We start from the raw sequence: 19071 nt of genomic DNA, 5'->3' as shown, positions 1-19071 counted from the left end.
TACTCACCCCCTCCCCAAACCCAACCTTCATCCTCCGGTCCGTAAACCGTCTCAGCGCATCCTCCACCGTCCAACCCTCCTCCGCAATAAGATAACTACACGCCATCGTCCCTGACCTCCCCTTGCCAGCCTTGCAGTGCACAACCACCACCCTCTTCTTTGTAACTTCCTCCAAATCCTCCCCTTCCGTAGCAGGATTCAACCAAATCCTCATCCCCCCTATCACCACAGGCACCACACAAAACGGCGGCGGGTGATGATCCGGCCAAGGGTAATGCTTCACCCGTCCGTAGACCGCCTCGTCTGGGTACCCAGTCCCCTCGGCCCGAAACTCCCAAATCATCCACTCCTTCCCGTGGCGGGCGTCAAGAAAGGAAACTAATCGGTCGAGGGGGTTGCGGTAGGCGAGCTGGGGGTACGTCTGGCTCGGTCCTGATCTGATTCCGCACACATCCTACATTAGAACACGGTCAAGGTTTGGCGTTGGGAGAGAAAGAGGAAGGCAAACAAACGTCGCGATTATCTTCTTGGTCACATAGCACAGGTCCAGCCCCGTGTCTTGGTGTTTGACGCGGGGCCCGGCGACGAGCTGCCGGAGGAGGGAGGTCATTGTCGTGGCGGGAGGTTGGTTGATTTTGGGCGGTGTTATAATGCCGGCATCAGGAGAAGTGCCAAAATGGTGGAAATATACAACGATGATAGAACAGAGAACAGGGTCGCGAATACAAATCCAGCGTTGTCGCGTGATGTTACAGCTCAACTCAATTGATTTGTCGGTGCTGCCTGCCAGCGCCCACCAGCGCGCAGCGACGTCATGGTTGGTGTACCAAGTGGGGTTCAAAGTTCAAAGGGACCATGTCTTGGCATCAGCTCCCTCCACACCACTTCACATCAAAGCAATCACGCTCATCGGTCATAGGATGCCATTCCCGCTATCACACTCTTGCCCCCTAAAGACAAAAACGAACTCGTGACACAAGAGGTTCAAGAAGAAATCAACACCTAAAACCTCATCCTGACCATCCTGTCTCATGCGTATTTCCCCCAGCCAAACTCCTCACCAGAAACAAAACCGCAATACCAAGAAGAAAGGGAGTCCATAACCTATGAGACGTAAAAGCGCAAACACCACCACCCCTCCAAGCAATTATCAGCCTACAGCCACATATCCAGCTCTTCTTTGCTTCCTCTGTCCTACTCTCCCGCATCCTGGCAAATGCATATGCTTCACCGTGCTTCTCATCCTCCACTCTGTCCCCAGATCACGCTCCCTATTTCCCCTCTCGCAAGGAGTATCACTCGCCGCCGTAGTTGTTCCATTGTCATGTCGTGCGGCTTAGCTCTCTAGCTTAGTGTTGATCTATTCAAGATGACTTCTTAGGAGCAGCAGCGCCGTTGACATACTTGTTGACGTCAGTCGCGCCGTGAAACTGCCTCGCGACACCCTTGACAGTATCCCAAGCCTGGCGAGCCACAGGGGGAGTACCCTGAGCACCAATCAGGTTGTCAACGCGCGCCTCAAGCTGGGCAAACGAGTTCTTGACATGGCTGCTCTGAGCGTAGCGCGCGCGAAGGAAAGCGGTGTAGACAGCGATCAGGATCCACGAACGGCGCTGGAAGAAGAGGGCAGACAGGAGGATACGAGCCCAAAGAGCAATCTCGAGGCTGGCAACAACCGACATAGAGGAATCGTAGTACTTCTTGACGAAGCTGCCGATGGCATCAGCCATGGGGTGGGGCGCATACTGGGGCTTGCCGTTGGGGGAAGCGGCAGCACCTGGAACCAGCTTCTGGGGAGGAGCAATGGTTGGGATAACGTTGGCACGGGTGTATGTGGCGACGTGAAAGATCGAGTAGATGCCGTACGGGAGGAGCGCAAGAGGGTACTGGGGCATAAAGAGCCAGACGAGGGCCATCACTAGGACTTTTGTTAGCAAGCAGAACCTTGTCACCCTTCCGAAACCAGACATACAGAGGTATTGCACGTTCTCATCCGAGAGATAACCCAAGGCACCGCCGGGCTGCTTGGCGCCCGTCTTTTGGCGAGCCCGCCATGTCTTGTACACCACGATGCCGTATGTGCTAGCCGCGGCAACGAAGGCAGACCGATAGCAGAACGAGGCCATGCCACCGTAGTAGTTAAATCGTATCCATGAGAAGGCATATCTGGTGATGCAGAGGATAAGAACGGCGTGACTGTGGTCCAGGGTTAGCTTCATTTTCTCACTCTGCGGTGTCCAACTCCGAGCTCCATGATTGGATTTCATAGCGTGGCAGCATCGGCATCGATATCGGATAAAGGCAGCTCAACATACCCAGCGAACCAAGCAACTACGACACATTGACATGTTAGCAGAGAACTTGCAACGACGTGCAGCAGTCCGGCAGTAGCGGTGATACCGAAAAGGCGACAGCAACGGGAGGAAATGCACACGTACACTGCAAGGTCGAGGCCAGTTTTTGCAGCCTCTGGGGAAGAGGCATGTCGGCCGACGGCGGGGGAGCCATCGTGACGGTCTAGGGATAAAGGTAAAGGATTTTTCGTCGGAGTGAGCTGGAAGGTTGCGCACTTGGTTGAAGCTGGCGGCGTTTGGTGTTGTCAAGCTGGGAGCTGGGAGCTGGAAGAGGTGGCTGGTGGAGTTGTTTCGTACGTCGTCGAAAAAAGGTGGTGCTTTCCGATGGATGCTTTGTGAGTGCTCGGCAGTTTCAGTGGGACGTGCGTCACTGACGTTCTTCGCTCAGCTGCAGGGGTCTGACGTTGCTTTGATGGGCCGCGGGAAACTGCGTTGGAAGCTCGAGGACCAGTTAGTTGCTACTGGGTTTGATAGCTGTGTGTTTGGATTCGGGTATCAATAATTTACATAGACAATGAAGCAAAAAAAAAAAGAAAAGAAAAAGAGCGCGCGTAGTTTCAGGCTGGGAGAGAAGGTTAAAAATGACTGCACACAGACTGTCACCAGATTGTCGTCATCACCGGAAGCTCCCAGCTGACTGGAAACTTGGCAACCTACGGATACCTAGCTTCACGTGGAGCTTTGACGTTTATCGAGAAGACGCTGGAACATGCAGGGACGCCTTGTTTTCTCTTGACACTACGCTACCTTATCAATGTCTCAATCCATTGTTCCATGCTTTGGGAGTATTGCAGTCAGAAATTCCTAGGCTCTGATATGTCAAATTGCATCTTGTCTTTCAAGCCTTCCGTTTGACTCCGTTGGAAAACGGTAGTTGTTCGTTCTTACCCCACCAACCGATGGCCAATGAGAGCCTCTCAACACTCCACCCAGCGGACAGTTTATTCCGGAGATAAGCCTCAGCCAAAGCTAATATCCTGTGGCTTCTCGGAAAAAAAGGGGCACACGACACCACTATCACCACGAGGAGTAAGCTCTGTCTAACTGATCATAAACCATATCGCAATTCACTGGTCATATGCACAACAGCGACTGCATTATTGATGGGTGAGAAAAACTTCAGATATTGTGGTATATAGCGCTGCAAAATAATGTACATTGATGCTATCACGTTGCTTCGGAAGACAGGGAGACCACCCATTCTGCCCAGAACTCCCAAACTCCCAGGCCTGAACAAGCACATTTCCCCCCTTAAGATCATAACCATGCCTCCTTCGCCGGCAAAGGCCACCCTACATCCTCCCGTTTCACCTCTGACGAGGATTTGGGAAGTGTATTTACCGGCGGCTCAGGGGCCGGCTGATATGGCGCTTCCAGCGGATCCTTCTCCAACGGACTTGTGAGAATATCACCATAGATCTTCTCGGCGCTGTCCATAAAGTGAGAAGACGCCGTCCGCCGGCTGAGCGCCCTGCTGATAGCAATCGACGAGGGCGTCATGCTGGGCTGATACCAGGCTGACCCACCAGATGCGTCGGAGGCGGATGGTTGATGACCAAAGTAACCCGACCTCACACTCGGAGAAGGGGTCGTTTGAGAATGAGACCGCATGTGAGCTGGTGGTGGTTTCGCCATCCTTGGCGACCTGTGGGATCTAGAACGTGACATGCCCCGAGGCACCCTGTCTAAAGATGACCGTGAGGATGGAGGCTGTGTCGATGGCTTGGGCGAGGGCATTGCTTGTATTGGTATCATGCCCGATTGAGGTGAGGGTGGTGTCGGTGGGAGCTCTTCCACATGGTGCAAGTCTGAGGGACCTGTTGGGGTCGGCTCAGTAGGTCCGGGTGGACTTGGCGCGAAAGAGTTTCCTGCATCGCCTTCCTCCTTGTCTTCAATCCAAAATTGTCGTTGCCCGGTTTGTTGACCTGTCGACCCCTGAGGGCTTGGTAGCTCCTTGACAATGTAGGAAACAATGGCTCGGTCGAGGGCAGCATTCATTTCATTTTCTTCCTCTTGCGCACGTTGCTTAGCTTTGCGACGTCGCGTGAAGAAAAAGAACACGAGCAGAGATATAAGTGACGAACCAACCACCGAGACCGCGACAGCAATGCCGACAATAGCTGGAGACACACTGGACTCATCTCCATTGTCTACTTGTGTCTGTCTCACTGTTAGCATTACTACAAGAATATCCAAGGGACTGCAAAGCCTTACCCGATAGGTATCATTGCTTGTCCTTGGGATTGTCGAGGTGGCCACTGCTAACACCTCGCTGATGCTACTAGCAGCTGATTCTTCCACGGCAGAGAGCGCCTTGGCAGCAGAAGCCTCAGCTGCCGCCAGCGCTTTCGAGGCTGATGCTTCCGCAACCAACAGCGCACTCGATGCCGATGCGGCAAGATACTGGGTTGAAGATTCCAGTTGGTTTATGGAAACCGCAAATTCTCGTGACAGAGACACTGCGCTGGCTGTTGCCGAAGCGAGTGCTTCTTGTAGCGAGTCTATTGACTCAAGAAGCTCACTGATGTCGACAAAGTTGCGCTTTCGGGGAGTCGGGCTCGCAGTGACGGTGACTGTATAGTAGGCTGTTGATGTGGTTGACACAATCCGCTGAGATGGTTTCGTTGGTGTCGGTGCTATTGTTGTTGATGTCCTCGACATGTGGTTGACCTGAGCGTGACCATCTTGACGTCTACGGGTCAAGGTCTGTGGTCGAGGTTGTGGCAAAACATGTATTGCGTTTGAGTTCTGTTCGACGTCGTTCGAGGATGATGTTCGAGTGGCGGCGCCATCGCAGAGGAATGCTATTGAGCAGACGAACAACCCCAACAACATATCTGGCGGCCATCTTCTCTGGCGTGCCATGTTGAGAGCCGGATGCTGAAGGACCGGGACGCCATTGATGGCATCTCGTTCGCAGAACAACAGCACTTGGGCAGACTAGATCAAGACGAACACGAATGGAATGCCCTACATTGAGCTAACGACGTCAAGTGTGCTGAACCATGCTGGATGGGAAAAAAATACCGGAGAACCGGGTCACTCGACACGGTCATCATACACCAAGACAAGCACTTGCTTGGATGTCTGGTCGACCGTTGAGGTCTGTCTGGCGTAGCACCAAGAAAACGATAGGGGATCATTGGGCATTCCATGTTTACTTTTTGCCGCTGGCGGTGGACCGGAAACGGCTTGGAAACCTGGGGGGCGTTGAGGAAGTGGGCGGTGGTACGTCGTTCCCTGTCATGAACTTCGGATGACGGAGACCACACTCGGCCAACTGTGTACTCTTCCTGCACAACGGTCCTCCGGGATGATGGTCCGAAATGTCAAGCACGTTGACCACATGGAACTTGATATCGCAGAAGATCAGATAAAATATCTGTCAAGGTGTCAGTAATCGTGTTTTGCACCCGTCATCACGTTGTAGAATCTCACAAACAACACTCGAGTCAGTCCATCCCCTCGCCGCCTCACTTTGAAACTCATCGTGTCAAGCCGCCTCCCCGGTCGAAACTCGGGATGATCACTGTCCGCCAAGAGAAGAAAACGTAAAGAAATCTCCAAAACCTGTCTTTCAGATCCAGGATTCCATCACCCATCCAAAACAAAACAAAAATTGTCCCAAGTGAGAAAGCCGTTGAAGCTGCAAAAGAGTGATGGTGGTCGATGTTCAGCCTTGTCAATCCCGCCAGCTGCCAAACAAGCCTGCCAAAACGCCCTAACATCCCTGCCAAACAAACCACACCGGCACCGACCCCACATTTCCCCTCCACGTTCCAGACCGCGCCCGCCCAGCGATTCCGCCATCAAGGTCCCCTCCATTTACAACCGTCTCCCCCAAAAAAAGCGAAGCTATTCCCAACTTACAACACCCCCTTCCCCCCCCACAACACAACCCTTGCCCCAACCCCATCCCCAAAATGTCCTCCATATCCATCGCCTCCATCCCCCGCCTCCGCCCCTCAACCCTTTCCACTCTCCTCCTCGACTCCCCCTCCCCCACCTCCATAGCCATCATCGACGTCCGCGACGACGACTACATAGGAGGCCACATCCGCGGCGCCCTCAACTTTCCCTCCCAGACCCTCGACGCCACCCTCCCGACCCTCATCCGCAAGCTCCAAGACAAAGAAACCGTCATCTTCCACTGCGCGTTATCACAGCAGCGAGGTCCCGGTGCGGCGCTCAAGTACCTGAGGGAGAAGGAGAGGCTTGCCAAGCTGGAGGAGCAGCAAAAACAGCAGCCACAAAAAGAGGCGGAGGCTGAGGGAGAAGGGGAAAACAAGAAGCCGGCTGTGGAGCAGAGAGTATATGTTTTGGACAGGGGGTTTGTTGGGTGGCAGGAGGCCTATGGGGAGGATGAGAGGTTAACAGAGGGCTACAGAAAGGAGCTTTGGAAGGATGGGTATTGGATGTGATCACTACTATCATGTTACAATGCTCTTTTGGGGTCAAACTAAGCATTCGGCGTTGACGGGCAGGAAGTGCATCGGCGCACGGAAAGACCAGCGTCATTGCTGTCTAAGGTATCTAGTACAAACTTTGTCATCAAAGCAATGCTTTCCACCCACCGTACATGCGTATCATTTCCCATCAAAATCACCTTCCATTGCTCAAATCAGCATGCACGCAAGGGTAATACACCATGCTATTTAGGAATTACTCAACATTCCTCATCGGCTAGCTATACAAATTACCTTTAGGCGTACTCAGAACCAACGTCTCCCCAACCACCCAGCTTCAAAACCATCCGCAGGATCAAACGCCCTCTCGGTCCTCTCATACTCGAGCTCGCATCTACCATCAATAGGACGAACCACAAACACGCGTTCATCCTCATCAAAATACGTCCCCCCAGTCGTGGCCTGCTTACCAAACCCACCGCCCCTGCAAGCGAAAATTACAAAAAATGCTCTTTCAACTGTTTCAAAGCATCGCTTGGTACGAGTCTCCATTGAATCGTTGCACCAAAAGAAGCCAACAGTGTTACCATTGCATCCCACAGCCATGCACTTTTTGGGTCCCAGCGTACACATCTTGCCATCTTTGTACTCTTGCATGGCGTTGTTCCACACCCCCCTGGCATCTCCAAAGTCGGCTAGACGGCCGACAACAGAGGAGCATTCATACTCCGGGGATTGAGAGATCTAGTGAAGAGGTTAGTATCAGTATCAAGTCACTGCCTCAAAGACACACCTCAGTCGGGGTACTGCTCATGAGGCCAGATGTCCCCGCTGGAGGATAAACAAGTGGCAAAAGCTGTCGTTTGGTGTGCTGAACCTGAGCGGCACGTCTGTAAAGGTCCTCTAGGTCTTCGGGCCAGATTCCCGTGTATTTGCCCCGCGTCTCCAGCGTCGTGTCGTAACTCAAATTGCACCCTTGCCCGCGTGGGTCGGTGACGATGATGCGAGATTCGTCGTCAAACTGTGTCTGCCCGGAGGAACGTATGCCAATCATGCACTGGATAAACACCTGACCAGCGTATTCAGTCAGCTCTCTCCACAACGCTGTCTTGGTGTTGTCCGAGTCGTTGCACCAGTACGCGCCGCCCGTTGAGCGTTCGCACATGATGGGAACACATTGCTTCCGAGGTACAACGGACAGTGTTGTCATGATTGTCGAGTGATTGAAGCTCGGTGTCCAGGTAAGCCAAAGCCATGTTTGGTCAACGGGCTGGCCTCCAACCAGAACACAGTCGGCTATCTGTGACCAAATATCAGTACGAAAGCCTAGTGACAACATGATGATATAGGGAGGAAACATGCAGGCTTTGTGACTCTGGTGAACGTAGTATGCACTGCTGTGTTGGGGCTGGTTGGCTGATCGGAGTCATGTTTCTCGGTTGCTGCCTCCTAGGCAAGGTGGGGATGTAAAGTCTCGTCTTCGCTGGGGGCGCTGAGTGACTCTACGGATTCTTCCGGTATCGCCATGGGCTCTGGCACTAAAGGTAGAGGCTCTGGGGGTGGTGGTGGCAGGGCCTGGAAACCCCAGGTCAGTTGGAGGCAAGGTGAGGCAGAGGACCGGTGATACATACCGCCGTAAGTGCTCCCGTGCTAAATGCAAACGGAATGGCTGCAAGGCACGAGGATATTTTCATAGTGGCTGTTGGTGTCTGGCTTCCGCCAAGAATATCGCGTTGCTCTGAAGAGATGCGGGTGATGATAACGATACTTGCGTGACAAGCCGCCCAAGAAGGTGTCGGATCGGGTGAAGATTGAGCTGTCGTCGAGACAGATTGGAAAAAGACTGGAGAACCCCTCAGTTCTCTGGAAGAAACCAAAAGAACGTCTGGATTAGCACCTGACACGCTATAGTAGAGGAAGGAACATTTGTGTCACCTGGCTAATGACGGACGTGAGCAACTGGCATACATCTGGAAGGAAGTAATCTTCGACAGAAGCAAATGAAAGCCATCTTTCAAACACATTGGGAGGAACACCAATACCTTCAAAAAGCCAAAAAGAGACTGGACATACTAGGAATCGAACCTGGGACCTTCTCATGGAGCATACTTGTATCGTTGGAACCCATACATCTGTTGGAGCATTTAACAGGAGCACAGCAACAACACTTTTTGCAACTAAGACGTCTTGACCACTAGACCATACGCCCTGTTATTTACTGTTACTATCATCACCAGTTCCGCATCTTATAACTTTGAAACTCAAGAAACCATTTCCCATCCCTCATCACCATAGCAACCTCCGGTCACACACCCAACACACCACCATCCCCATCGCGCCTCTCCTGCCGTCGCACCTCTTCCCTGAACACATTCCTCCCTTGCTGTTGATTCTGGCCCGCCATCATATTCACCGCATTCATCCTCAACCCTTGGATATCCGTCGTCACAACTTTGATGTCCTTCCCTCTCAACCCACCACCACCACCACCCATCCGCTGCCGCTGGCTCCGTCCCTGCCCGTAACCCGACGCGGCTCTCAAACCACCGAACCCTCCGCGACCGCTTCTGCCCATCCACTTTGTTACCATCTCACCTACCTTGAACGATGGATGTCTTCGTTTGTAGACCATGCAGCACGCCAATGTGATAGCCGTCAAGAAAGCAAACAAGATCGGGAGTGCGATGGTGATGGGACTTGGACCTGTATTCTCACTCGCAGGAGAGGGCGACGCGTTGATCGTCCCTCCATTGACCGAGTTAGTACTCGTAGGTCGTGTGGGCCCTCGAACAAGAGTCACGGTTGGGCCAGGGAAGCGGTCGTTGCCTTCGAGGACTGTGCCATTCCCGTCTGAGTCGGTGAAAGGTTCTGCGATGGAGAGGACGGCGATCAAAGACGGGACATCGGCGTCGTCAATATAAGAATCGAGGATTGACCAGTTGAAGGTGCCGAGGGCGGGGTTGAGGACGTTGGAGGTGAAGCCTTCTGTGCCGGTGCTCAGGGTCGAGTTTAGGCGTGACAGAGGGGTGTTGGAGGGGAAGAAGTCGGCTTGGATGCGGATTTGGCGGGGGCGTGAGGTGGGTGAGGTTGCGAAGAAGAGGGGGGACCAGATTACTTTGTGAGGTTAGCCACCAGTAAGGGAGGTGGTGAGGAAGGACTTACCTCCAACGATATTTCCTGTTTGGAGTTGCGCGCCGTTTTCGGGAGCGCAGAAAGGTGTGTCGCTGTCCGGTGGGTTGTCACACATGATTGCGGATGGGGCATATACAGCAGTCAGTAGAAAGAAGGCTTCCAGAGCCTATGATGCTTCAATGTTGAGTAAGGTACAGCGGAGGAATGTTTGAGTAGGCACGACACGGAAAAGGGGCAAGTGGTCCACCTTTGGGGGGCAAGTTATGAGCGATCGATTTTTATTCATTTTTTCTGCGCGCCATGTCCTTCATCATCACAGCCAAAATGCAACCACACGCCATCATAAGCTGTATCATATCTTATGCTGGTGTAAAGTGGGAGTGGTGTGCATCACGGACCCCCTTTTCATCCCACTGCAGGTGGATGTTGAAACACAACCGGGAGCCCCAAACCCCTGCATGGTCACCACCATCCACGACGGGACTTGAAAAGCAGCACACACACGGTTGTCCGGTTTGCTTGACGGCCCGAGAGGCACCCTAAAACGCATTTTGCCGGGCGGTCGATCGTGATTGATGTGCTGCTTGTTCTGGTGCGGCTGTTCCTGTTCGGATGGAATCCAATTGATGAATCGGATCGTTCACGATCAACTGGCTACCTACCTAGTACCCACGTCGTGGACAAAATAACCGGCACGGCAAAGGTAAGGTACCTAGGTAGGTATTGCTAACCCATGGCCATCTCCAGATCTTGCTCCAGAAAATTTAGTATTCCAACGAAGACATCTTTCTGTCCCTCATTGCCTCCCATCCCGCTGTCGTCAAAGACTTCGTACTTGATACACTTCCTGACCGCCTTGTAGTAGTTTGGTCCTCCCAATGTGTTGACGGTCGAGAGAACCTGCATTACAGCTTCATAGCTGGACAAGATGCTCTGAAGGTCTGCCTTTTTTGGCCTGATTTTCGATAATACTTGCCCAAAGATGACTTCAATAAGAAGTACTCCGAGAGTCAGTAAGGTTTGGTGGGTAGCGTTTGGCGGTGGCCGAAGAACCGGCTTTAGATTAGGGAAGGGTTTCACAACGAACACTTCTCTAAACTGTATCACTCCATTCCGACGTGCTAAATACAGGTCGTTATGCGTAGGTGGGCGAAAATACCTTTATTCCAGTCTGTTATTAGTAACCATGATATGAACGCCGTGGGATCGTGAACTTGGCCTACCAATCTGTACCCCCGAGTTGGGCAACGCTCGAGGCGATGGTCCAGGCCAACCACAGCTTGTCTCCATAAAGAAAAGGGGAGACTGCTGGGACTTCACCTGACAAAACTGATCGTAAGGGAACTAGATTCCAGTCACCATCTTGGCTTGGGTTCCCAAGCGGATAGACTTGATAGGCCCTGGCAGTTGATAGTGCTGGGTCACGAATACACCCACAGCACTGACCAGCCGCCTGCTTGCCAGACTTCCGGATGCTCTGGCACAGGTTATCAATCCTCTCGAGAACAACCGACTGGCGGGATTGGCTTTGACGGTTGTCTGCCGTCATCAACGATGAAAATCTGACACCGGTTGCCAATGTTGCAGTGGGATGTTGGGGACTTTTAGATGCTGGCGACAACAATGACAGCGACAAGAGATTCCATATTTTGGCGCCGCCCCAGTGAAACCCCCCAGTATCAGATCCAGTTGATGTCGAGGAGACAGCAACAGAGAACTTGAATCTTCCCAGGACCTCTTCGTCTTCGTCGAATTGTGGGAGATGAGTGATGGGGCGGCTCATCAACTTCAACCCAAAATCGTGAAGCCCAGGGCATTTGCATGTGACTGTTGATTGAATAGCTCCGTACATGCTCCCGGAGACATCGCGCAGTAGCTTGTAGACCTTCCCTTGCGAACGACGTTGGCGAGTCGGCTCTAGTTCGACACTCATTTCCAATAAGTCTTCAAGGCTTGAGATGCCGTTCTTCAGTCTGGACAACTCATGTTGGTATTCCGAACGTCGTAAAACAAACAGAGCCCGTCTATACTGCCTGTTTCGGTTGTCTGTGACCATTCAGAACCCGGCTCCCCACGACAGATTCAGACAGAAGAACTGGGTGGACGCTGCATTTTTCGAAGAGCGCGATATTGCACATGTCCGCGACATGTTTCCGTTATCTAACACATCTGACAGAGAACGCTTGGGCAAGGCTATCTCTCGGCGGCGGCAGTACTTCAAGTACAGAGAGCTTCATCACCACAAGCTGGCCTATGGCCTTGAGGGGGGAAGCGAGGACGACGAAGCTGCACAAAGTACCGTCGCGTCATCAATCCCGCATCGTCTCAAAGATCAGAACAAAATGAAGCCAAGATTGCAACGGACAGTACTAGACGAGGATGATGCCGTCTCAGTACGGACAGATACAACATACAATAGCTCTTTGTTTACGGGGGATAGGCCGAGAATTCCCCCCATTCCTAAAGCTGCCGCTGATGGGCCGTTTGAATGCCCATTGTGCTACATGATGATAACGGCCAAAACCACCCGAACATGGACTAAGCATGTGCTGGCCGATCTCAGACCATACATATGCTTGTCTCCTGATTGCGCAATGTCCACAATCGACTTTCAGACACGCAACGAATGGATGCGGCATGTTTTAAACAAGCATTGGAAGACATGGACTTGTCCCCGCTGCGGGGATCACTTTGACTCTACAATCGAGTTCAAAACGCATGTTGTTGGCCTACACATGATGTTCCTAAGTGAATCAGATATGGACATGGTCATTGATGAATGCGGGAAGCCCAAAGCTCTCGGGGTCAGGTGCACATGCCAGCTTTGCCTGGAGAAGCTCAGCTCAGCTAAGGACTACTTCCGACATCTAGCACGTCATCAGCGTGATTTGGCGCTTTTTCCACTGCCTAAATTTGGCGAAGATGATGAGGTTGGCGGTGGGGGCGATGGGGATTCGCCAGATGATGGGTCGACTCCTTCAGAAGATAGCGAAGATGGCATAAACCTTCAAAGACCGCAAAAGAAGAGTGATGATCGGAGCGAGGGAAACTCCGATCCATCGAATGACGATGAAGCGTCACCAATACAAAGACGACAAGAAGAGAATCAGGGCCAAGGAGAGGCTAGGGGTCGACTAGGAGAGAAGCTCACACCAAAATTCAACGAGCCCACCACAACGATTAGCCAGAATGAGGCCAAGAAGACACTGCCACTGAAAGGAATTCTTAAGAAACCGAGAGCACAATTCCCTGAACTGTTTCCTGAGTGGGATCGCGAGGAGATTAATGATCCTCGCCAAAACAAATGGACGAAAATCAGTCGCTCACTAGTCGATCCTGAAGCACTCGATCTAGGCCTGGAGGAGTTTCATACGATAGAAAGCTTCGTCGTCGTGCACAGATTTCTCTCACAGGAGGAAATTAAGTCCTATGTGGATCTCACCAAAGCTGTCAAGGGTAATCTCGAGCCACCCACCCACAATGAGCAGGCATCGCTTTACTAACCCTCACACTTTGCAGAGCGAAATCGTCCCGCCCAACATCGGTCCAATGCTCAAAGTTCACCTGTGGATGCACAACCGAGACTTGAAAATGAAGAGTTACGGAGTCAAGATATGGTTATACAAGACGGTTTCACACCCGTCAGCCATCACAAAGCCAAACCGAGCCTATCAAGAGGCGCAACGGGAAGTCGCATCGACAGTGAGGTGGAGTCTACACGTCCAGAACTTCAGCCTAAGCTGCCACGTGAACGCCGTGGGTCAAGAAAAGACAGTCAGAGTCGCAGGGCCAACGCCGATGATGAGAGTGGATATGAACCAGGTTAGGTGCGTGCAACAAGGCAGCAAAGATACCGGTTTTATTCTTGAGATACTCTTGCAGGCCTTGAGACCAGTAGCCTCCCTCGCACATGAGAAAACGTCCTTCCTTCCCACGGGGACATCAGTTTGGAAAACTGGGAGATGGGCGTCGTGTCATGGTTATCGAAATGAGGATGAAGGGTGAAAGGGATAGCCACCCTTGAGCAACTGGACTAACATACAACTATTGACGTTGAACCTCAGAGAATACATCATATGGTCAAGTAAAATAAATATGCGGCGTCCACAACAAAATCCCCTTCTTCAAAAAGTCCTCATCAGCTCTCATATCCTCCGGTCTAGTGAGCACTTCTCCATCATGCGTAGGAACAACCAACACCTCGGGCAACGCCGGGACATTCTCAGCCCACTCTGGCACACTCTCCCAACTTCTCTCTTCCATTGGCACGTTTCGAGCTGCTTCCGCCTCGTCAGGGGTCATGAGTGACCTCATCTGCCGGCTAAGCCCCAACTTGACACGCGCGTTGAACGACTTGACCAGCATGTAGGTACACCCTGCCAAAAAGGCGTAATGTTCATGGCGTTCAAGATCTGTTAAACCCGGTGAGTCAAATCCTGGATTGGCGACTTTGGGGTCTGGGATCTTGGAGACAGTCCAGGAAGGATCTGACTTTCGCCAAAATGCTTCGAGCTCATTGCGGTAGGCTATTTGGTCGTCTAAGAGGAAGAATTCATAGAGTCGGTATAGCGCGTAGAGGGGCGAGTCCTCAAAGACACCGCGGGGGCAGGCAAACTTGCGCTGGCGGATTTGGTCGCGGTAGGTGGAAGGAGATTGCAGGATCTGTCGGGGAGGCGGAGGTGGAAAGGTTGGAAAGTCGGAGTCTTGAGCAACACATTCCTCCTCTTCAAAGCGGTCGGCGGCTGAGAATTGAAAAGTGCGTATGCTCCGTAGTGTGTCCCGAGCTTTGACCCATAATCTTTTGGCTCTGTTGCCATCGGGAGATGTCATGTTTGCGGAATGGGATACGTGTTAAGTCGAGTTTTGGTGGTGAGCGTTTCAGAAACCGGCAAATGGGCCGATTTAAGCGTTACGGGTGTTGGTTTTTGAAGGTTGTGGGCAAGGGTGAATCACGATGGCCCTGCTTTTATGCCTGTGGTGGTTGTTGGGTTGCATGTGAAGGTCTGCGTTTTTGGCAGTTGGTGACAGACAGTGGGGGGAAAAGGTACCCCAGACTGGAACCTGGAAATTAGGCGCCGTGCCAGGTGTGCGCCCTTGATGCTGCAACCAACGCAGTTCAGCAGTCCTCTGCAACGTGCATTGGGTCATTCATTGATCACTCACTGCTGAGCTCCTTTTAATTCAATTCAGAATTATCAAGCCCAGAACTCCATTCACATAAACATGTACTCGAGCTCTATTGACATATGGAAAGTAACAAGAAAAGCCTCAGGCAAACGCATTCTTACCACCATACTGTCTTCGATATGCTGGGTTCACCTGATTGCGCAACACATCCTCGGTCATCTCATGATGATACTGTCTTGCCCATCCCAGCGCAACCCTGACCGGCACAGGTTTGTTGCCATGCGCCTGAATGTACCGATGGATATACGTGACAGCATCCTGGAGGTCATACGGTCGTGCCTGGCTGCCTCCCGTCAGGATGCGATTGATCTTTGCAGAAAATGCATATGCCCATGGAGCTGCCAAGATCGTCAAACCCCTATCCCTCCCCTGAAAGACAATCACGTTTTGAGCTCTTGCAGCCTGTGTGATCTCTGCGTGCAGTCGACCAGACATCCACATCTGAGTTTCAGTGTTGAGCCAGTCTGTTCCCAGGCCTGGTATAGCTCTTTGTGCGTCATGCATCGCTTCGTCGACGAGGTGGCGGGCGCTGTTGCTGAAGTCGGAACCGAAGATATCGACGTCGTGGGTCATTTGTCGCGAGCGAAGGTAGAGTGTGTTGACAGCTCCGCCAACAGCGATGACACTGATGTGGTGTCCCCGACTCGCAATGTAGTGGGAGACGCGTTCGAGGGCCTGCTTCAAGACGTTGGCGTTGATATCTCTCGTCTCAGGCCTAACTGGAACGCCATGAGCGTCTAGTCGGTTTCGAGGAATGTGAATAGTCACATCTTGTGGTGCGCCAATCTGGATTCCGCCCCCGGGTTGGCAGCCCTTCTTTTTGGCAGGCTTGCTACCGCCACAGCCCATGGTATGGACTTGACCGACGTGGAAGATAATAATGCCAGGAAAAAACAAATGTAGGTACGGACAATGCCCTTCGGTTGGGGAAGCCACATCATCTGAGATGAGTAAAAGCTACAAGACCCCCCGTTGTCTTATACGATTCTGACTTCCAGGTCCTCATCACCAACCATTTCATCCTGAGCTCAAAATAGACATTGATCCAACCACATGAAAATAAACTACAGGACCATGGTCCAAATCTTGGACACTTCAGCGATAGTATTGACGACAGAAGATATGCCCCGAATCAGACCCATTCTGAACCAGTTGAATAACACGCTTGAACCAACCGATATGTTCTCAAACAAGCTGTCACCAACAGTACCAATGTCATGGGTCGTGCTTGACAACGCGCGCTTAGAACGTTGAGCTGAGTGCTTGCTGGATGATCAGACACTGTATGGGCTGCCCATTACCACCTTCAACAGAACATCAGGCAAGTAACTGAATACCCATACCAGCAGTATTCACAAAGATAGGCCACTACTTATCTTGGAAGTGTCCTACTTTAGATTTATCACAATTAGGCTCAGTTATCGACACCATCCCGCCACATTTGCAATGAAGGTCGGTCAAAGATGCCGCACTGTGCTGAATGCCCGAACAGAGAAACGCTGCGCTGATTGGTCAGCCAACAATCGAATGGTATGAGGTGAACAGTTGAACCAACAAACCTTTAAACAACTCGATCACGCAAATTTCGCATCAACTTTCAAATTCGAGTTGCTTGGATATAGACCCAAGCACACAACCTTGGTCAACCGCCTATTTTGCCAGAAACGCGCAAGCGGATTTTGCCTCGATGCAGCAGCCAACCATCAACATCAAGACACGCTGTCGGCGGAAGCTGGACCTGACGACGAAGCTCTTGAACCTCCATATCTCGAATTTGCCAGCTTTATCCACCTCCAATGAGCAACCGAATGAAAGCCCTATACGGATAGTCTGTGTGTCTGATACGCACAACCACCAACCTGTCCTCCCACCTGGAGATATCCTCATCCATGCAGGCGACCTGACTGAGAGTGGCTCCTTTGACGAGGTCCAGGCAGGTCTTGACTGGCTTTCATCCCAGTCTCATCCCCACAAGATACTGATCGCAGGGAACCACGATGTTTTGCTTGATGAAATATTTCTGGAGCGATATCCAGACCGCCGCTATGGGGAGACGACGAGAACAAAGGCCGACTTGAATTGGGGAAGTGTGACATACCTTGAAGACTCGACGATGACAATCACTCTACCCACCAGGGCCGCACCACACGAACCCGAAGGTGTAACAAAGGGGATCGAAAGAAGAGTCACGGTATACGGGAGCCCTTACACACCAGTCTACACCCCGTCAGCGTTTCAATATCACCCCTCGCCTGAGTTCTGGGAAAACTCCAAGCTTGCAACCTTGGCACCGCAAGACAACCTGATCGTAGTCACCCATGGGCCCCCAAAATTCTACCTCGACCGCAGGGACTTTCACCGAGCCGGCTGTCCTTACTTGCTGCAAGAAATCACCCGACTCCGACCTCGGCTTCACGTATTCGGGCACATCCACGCCGCGCACGGGAGGGTAGATGTCGTCCTCGACAGGGTGCGAGAGGCATATGACGATATCAGGATCGGTTGGGGCGGATGGGGAACACTGGCCTGGATGGCGGTATTGGTGGGCTGGAACAAGGCCAAGAGGGTGATTGGGTTTGGGAAGAGCGACGCAAGCAAGGCGACAACGTTTGTCAATGCGTCAGTGGTCGGGGGGAGACAAAATAAGTTGACGAATGATGTTGTCGTAATTGAGTTGTGATCCTGAGCGCCACCCTCGTTGCAGACGCCGTACCTCAGGATTCCGCGCCGTGCCGAGAGGTGGAGTAGGGCTCGGAGCCGAAGTGGTGGATGGGGTTGATTCCGGCTTCCAATTTTCACATGACAGTACCCATGGGCAAATATTTCCGTTGATGGTATCTCGGGTAGCTGGGAAGGAGCCTCATCATTACTGAGACCGACGTTCCGCATTTGGCAGTCGGCGAAGAATGCAAACACCTCTCACCGAAACCCCCTTAAGACGAGATGGCCACGCCGGATCAAAGTTGACTGGCTTATGCCTTTCCGCACCGAGCCTCCAATAGTTTACTGATATGTACTGGCATGGACGGTGTACATTCCTGCGACATCCTTCGCCCAGCATTCCGGATCGCCGAGGGAGAAAGCGCGCGGGATGGTGACACAGTCTTCACTTCTTGCATCAAATCGGCCTGGAACCACAAGAAGGAGCAAGGCATATTATGGTTTATTATGGTCTGGACCTGGTGGTTGGGCTCGAGTCAACTTGTCGGCTGCTCAAGGATATCTCGGGTTCTGATGCCCCATGCCACGGTCATCAAGGATAGTGGAGTCTACTGAATGCTGCGAGTCCTACTTTGTTCAGTAGTCGGACTCTTCGGGTTTACCCTACCGAACAATTCGAGGTTTGCCCAGACACGCGCTATCCCTGAAGTCGCTGCGGCCTTTAGGCATCACCAAAAGACGACTCACTAGGTGGCGTCCAGAGCGAGTTAGAAGGTCAGAAGGAAGGAGCTAGCTTTGTGGGAGAAGTACAACCTGGAAGGAATATTGCAACCTGACTGATCTATGTGGCTGGTGGCCGGCATCTGTGGCCGTCACTATCTTCTTCACCACCAAAAACAGGGGATACGAAAGATCAAGATTGTTCCATTGCAACATACCGAACCTGATCGAATTATCACCTGGTGCTTGGCCATAGCATTTCCTGGGTGACAAGGTGGCGCCGTGGGATGAGCCCAGCTGCGGCCCGTCGAGAGGTCAGTATGTAGGACCTCTCCCGCGTGGTGGAGGACAGCTGAATCATATTTTCCTAACCATCCTGTACAGACCCTACACGCCGCATGCGACATGTATGGACAGCTTGCCTAGCTAGAAGGTCAGTCTTCCTGACCATCAGGTCGGTGAAGTGCCGGTGCCCCACTGCCCAAACAATTGCGAGGGACCTATTTTTGAGAAGCGTATGTCTCGTAGGTGCCCATGAAACAAAATACAGTTGCAAGCCACACAGGATGGAAGGCAGCCAGATGCCGTATCGACCAGGACAGTGGAGAGAA

At 52.2% G+C, this 19071-nt stretch overlaps 8 protein-coding genes across 8 annotated transcripts, besides 1 other annotated feature; 3 read left to right on the top strand and 5 right to left on the bottom strand.

Annotated features, from left to right (window-relative positions):
* Position 1: 1 nt before the first annotated feature.
* PODANS_6_9730 (uncharacterized protein) lies at positions 2 to 610 on the bottom strand (the record flags this gene model as incomplete). The annotated part of the gene is made up of 2 exons (XM_003437340.1): positions 2 to 454; positions 509 to 610. Coding segments are annotated over 2 exons (555 nt in total), but the record flags the coding sequence as incomplete, so codon positions are not given.
* A 754-nt stretch (positions 611 to 1364) lies between these two features.
* Positions 1365 to 2508, bottom strand: PODANS_6_9720 (uncharacterized protein; the record flags this gene model as incomplete). Its single annotated transcript, XM_003437339.1, has 4 exons — positions 1365 to 1918; positions 1973 to 2196; positions 2316 to 2331; positions 2439 to 2508. The coding sequence occupies 4 exons, from the start codon at positions 2506 to 2508 to the stop codon at positions 1365 to 1367; spliced, it is 864 nt and encodes a 287-aa protein (XP_003437387.1).
* Positions 2509 to 3611: 1103 nt separating this feature from the next.
* PODANS_6_9710 (uncharacterized protein) lies at positions 3612 to 5219 on the bottom strand (the record flags this gene model as incomplete). Its single annotated transcript, XM_003437338.1, has 1 exon — positions 3612 to 5219. One exon carries the CDS (start codon positions 5217 to 5219, stop codon positions 3612 to 3614), a length of 1608 nt encoding a protein of 535 aa, XP_003437386.1.
* A 1058-nt stretch (positions 5220 to 6277) lies between these two features.
* Positions 6278 to 6775, top strand: PODANS_6_9700 (uncharacterized protein; the record flags this gene model as incomplete). Its single annotated transcript, XM_003437337.1, has 1 exon — positions 6278 to 6775. One exon carries the CDS (start codon positions 6278 to 6280, stop codon positions 6773 to 6775), a length of 498 nt encoding a protein of 165 aa, XP_003437385.1.
* Positions 6776 to 8824: 2049 nt separating this feature from the next.
* Positions 8825 to 8969, bottom strand: a tRNA (tRNA-Ala).
* A 96-nt stretch (positions 8970 to 9065) lies between these two features.
* On the bottom strand, positions 9066 to 10007 carry PODANS_6_9695 (uncharacterized protein; the record flags this gene model as incomplete). Its single annotated transcript, XM_003437336.1, has 2 exons — positions 9066 to 9874; positions 9923 to 10007. 2 exons carry the CDS (start codon positions 10005 to 10007, stop codon positions 9066 to 9068), a joined length of 894 nt encoding a protein of 297 aa, XP_003437384.1.
* A 1843-nt stretch (positions 10008 to 11850) lies between these two features.
* PODANS_6_9690 (uncharacterized protein) lies at positions 11851 to 13395 on the top strand (the record flags this gene model as incomplete). The annotated part of the gene is made up of 1 exon (XM_003437335.1): positions 11851 to 13395. The coding sequence occupies one exon, from the start codon at positions 11851 to 11853 to the stop codon at positions 13393 to 13395; it is 1545 nt and encodes a 514-aa protein (XP_003437383.1).
* Positions 13396 to 15160: 1765 nt separating this feature from the next.
* On the bottom strand, positions 15161 to 15928 carry PODANS_6_9680 (uncharacterized protein; the record flags this gene model as incomplete). Its single annotated transcript, XM_003437334.1, has 1 exon — positions 15161 to 15928. The coding sequence occupies one exon, from the start codon at positions 15926 to 15928 to the stop codon at positions 15161 to 15163; it is 768 nt and encodes a 255-aa protein (XP_003437382.1).
* An 838-nt stretch (positions 15929 to 16766) lies between these two features.
* Positions 16767 to 17759, top strand: PODANS_6_9670 (uncharacterized protein; the record flags this gene model as incomplete). The annotated part of the gene is made up of 1 exon (XM_003437333.1): positions 16767 to 17759. One exon carries the CDS (start codon positions 16767 to 16769, stop codon positions 17757 to 17759), a length of 993 nt encoding a protein of 330 aa, XP_003437381.1.
* Positions 17760 to 19071: the final 1312 nt, after the last annotated feature.

The sequence above is a fragment of the Podospora anserina genome, chromosome 6 (genome assembly GCF_000226545.1).
Source record: "Podospora anserina S mat+ genomic DNA chromosome 6, supercontig 4".
NCBI classification, from domain to species: Eukaryota; Fungi; Ascomycota; class Sordariomycetes; order Sordariales; family Podosporaceae; genus Podospora; species Podospora anserina.
The sequence above is the reverse complement of the archived record's forward strand: the minus strand, read 5'-3'. Positions and strand labels throughout refer to the sequence as shown.